The 3,339-nt window shown below is 33.3% G+C and overlaps 1 protein-coding gene across 1 annotated transcript in view; it reads left to right on the top strand.

Annotated features, from left to right (window-relative positions):
- Positions 1-3,339, top strand: part of LOC106780436 (shaggy-related protein kinase eta-like) — a 45,022-nt gene that overhangs the window by 29,567 nt on the left and 12,116 nt on the right. The window contains exon 3 of the mRNA XM_022776277.1: positions 1,609-1,638. Coding sequence (XP_022631998.1) covers positions 1,609-1,638 — 30 coding nt within the window. The remainder of the gene's footprint in view (positions 1-1,608; positions 1,639-3,339) is intronic.

The following is a 3,339-nucleotide window of genomic DNA, read 5'->3' as shown; positions in this document are numbered from 1 at the left end:
GATTTATGTTCCAGGTTTTCCATAAGCGAATGCCTCCGGAAGCAATTGATCTTGCATCAAGGCTTCTCCAATATTCACCTAGTCTCCGGTGCACTACAGTGAGTTGAACCATAAATATACCTCCCTTCACTACTCCCATGATATTAGATCTACTATACTTGTGGTATATTGTAGAATTAGTAAACTCAACTGGCATAATTTTCACTAATGACCTTTGTTATTTCAGCTTGAAGCGTGTGAACATCCTTATGCTCGTCTACCTAATGGCCGTCCATTGCCCCCGCTTTTCAACTTTAAACAGGAAGTACGTGCATAAGTTATGTTTTTATATTAAATGTGCCATGACATGTATAGGCTGCAGCTTTTTTTTACTATGACTAGCTTTGCCACTGTTCATCATGATCCAAACAAATTAACAATTTCTCATACACCTAATTTGTGAACACTATCTAACCCCAAAAATACTCTTAATGAATCTGTGATGAAAACTTGACGACAGTTGGCTGGAGTATCATCAATAGGCTGATCCTAGAGCATATTAGAGGGCAGGAGTTTCTTCATCCTTTTTGTGTAGTTTCGTGTTAGATGTGTGCTTGATTAGAAATAGTTAACCATATTTGTTTCAATATTATGCTTGGATATCATATGGTTTAACTTTTCCTGAAAATTGAACGTAGTCCACCATGTTGCAGCAAGCTATGATTGTTTGAACTGGAATGCAAACTTTTTCCTGCACTCATTCTTATCTTTCAATTGATTATTGAAATCTGTCTTGAGTTCTGAGTAGCATCATCACTCTTTGTTGAGAGCAGTTTTTTTAATTGCATTGAGAAAATAATTTCCTGGTATTAATCACAAGCAGATTTCAGTCTTGTTCAAAGTGATTGATTGCACACCTTTGCGTGCCCCCTAGCTAACTAATCATGAACTGAGAGTTAATTTGTACATGAGCTGATTTATTTTGGATTACTTGTGAATCAACCTGTTTTAACTACCAATGTCTTAATTGCACCACATCACTCTTGTCCAGATTGGTTGATCTCAGTCTGAATATATTGGTCTCTTTTAATCACAAATTGACATTGTTAACACTGTATATGTTGCTAGTTTTTGTGTGATTGTGTGCAAGGCTGATATAATTGGATTATAGGACCTAGAAATCTGCCAGGATCAGCAAGTGAACATATGCAGCATGTGCAGGCCAGAAATTAAAACGAGATGTTAAATTGCATTGTTCAAGTTGTTTGTTTAATTTGATTATGTAATAGCTTGCAATTTGGACTGCCTGAACTGCTGGATTTGGTGTGAAAATTTTAGTGTGCAGAGCTTATCTTTAGTTGGAAATTACACGACTAGAAGCTGCATTCTGAACAAAAGGGAGTTTCTTTTTGATTAATTGTTTGATTACACTTTCTCTGTGTGGCTTGCAATTGTTAAGATTGGTGTGGCTGCTGATTTTGAGTGAATTAATGTGCAGCAGATGTCAATTTGAGACCACGTGAAGACCAAAGCATCGTAGGAGTTGCTTTCATTGATTTTCAGTTCGTGAAGGAGTTTAATTAAACAGTAGCAACTACATTTCTGTGTGCAGATTTGAATTGAAGGGAGTCTTTAGTTGAACTGCTCCTATTATTGTTTGTCATTGATTAGTATTAGGAGAAATGTTGACTTAGCGTGCATTATCTGTGTAGTTGGCCATTGAAACGCTGAAAGAAATTCAATATTACGTGGANCTACAGCGAGTTCCAGTTTGAGAGAAAAGGGAGAAAACTCTTTATCTTGTGTACTTTTTTATTATTATTGATAATACGTATGTTCTGTAACATGGAACAACTCACACAAAAAAGTGATTATTTATCTATTTTAGACACCTTCCATAAAAACTAATACAAACACAAACAACAAAATAGTTTTTCTGAATAATTTCTTTTTTGTCCCCAATTAGTGTCAGATTATTCTCTTGCTGTTTATTTCTAATCTTCCCAACATATTTTCATAAGACTCTAGCCCTTCAACTCCACCATAGCTGAATGCATATCTAGCCTAATTTCCCTTATTCCTTGCACCCCATTTGTGCAGGGTAGTGACCCTTCTCCAGGGTCACTATGCTGTGGCAACCTCAAACAGATCTACAGCCAAGAGCCACATTGTCTTTGCCTCTTGTCCAATGTCACTAACTTCGGTTCTCTTCCCATCAACAGGACACTTGTTCTACAGTTACAAGTTCTTTGCAACCTTCAAGTTAATGCTAATATCTCCTTCTGTTTAGGTTGTATAAATAATTTATTACTTATATTTGACTGGTGTTATTTTGAATAATTTTATGTTGAATTGATTTTTTGTTTGTTTCTTTAACTCAGTGAATCAAGTGCACACACCTGCAACTCCTCCTCATTCTCAGGTTTCTTTAGACACAAAGAACAATTCCATTGTTAACTGTAAACTAACACTTTTTTTTTTTTACAAATCTCCTATTATTATAACTTACAAAACTATATACGTTTAATTTTGTACGTCTTAAAATATGATTTTTGTACGTCATAAAATATTATAACTTATATGTACAAGTCTCATCTTAGGATTAGAATTTTAGAATTTTATTGAGTGTTTGTATGTGATTTTGTTTCACTTTTTTAATTTTTCTATCCTAATAGAAAGTAAAACTTACTAAAGTTGCCTAACGAAATCATATTTCATTAAAGTAAAATATGTCAGTTTGGCATGACGAAATAATGGTCAATAATTTACTAACAAAAAGTTATAGGAATTTTATGAAGGCTTAAGCTTAAAACATATTAATAAATCGGTGGAACATTCTCAAAGAAATAGTCAAGCAGAGCCAACCAACAAGGTTATAATTACAAAAATAAAATGAAGATTGGGAAATGCTAAAAGGAATTGAGTCGAAAAACTTTCGGAAATCATATAAGCATATAGATCTACACCACATAGCACTACAGGAAAATCACCCTTTAATTTGACGTATGACTAGGTAAGACATTTATTACTTTTGAATATACTATATTGTTACAATTGGACTATTCTCCTCGGTAGGTTAGGAGATTTTTTTTTTTAACTTATCTATACTCCTCCTACACCTATAAAAGGATGTTTTTTCTCACATCCAAAAAGATAACACACATATCTCTTCTTTTATTCTCACTTTTATTTTCTCTCTCTTTATCTTTTTTTCCTTAATTTATATTTACTCTTTAATTTCTATATATTTCTTTTAAATCATTTAAATGTTTAAATCGACACTGACAATAATCCTTTTAAAGGAAATTGTGTCCTTATAATTTGCATTTGAAATGACTTCAACTTTAATAGATTGTATCC

Source organism: Vigna radiata, chromosome 2, assembly GCF_000741045.1.
Source record: "Vigna radiata var. radiata cultivar VC1973A chromosome 2, Vradiata_ver6, whole genome shotgun sequence".
Lineage (NCBI taxonomy): Eukaryota > Viridiplantae > Streptophyta > Magnoliopsida > Fabales > Fabaceae > Vigna > Vigna radiata.
This window is presented reverse-complemented; position numbering and strand designations above follow the sequence as displayed.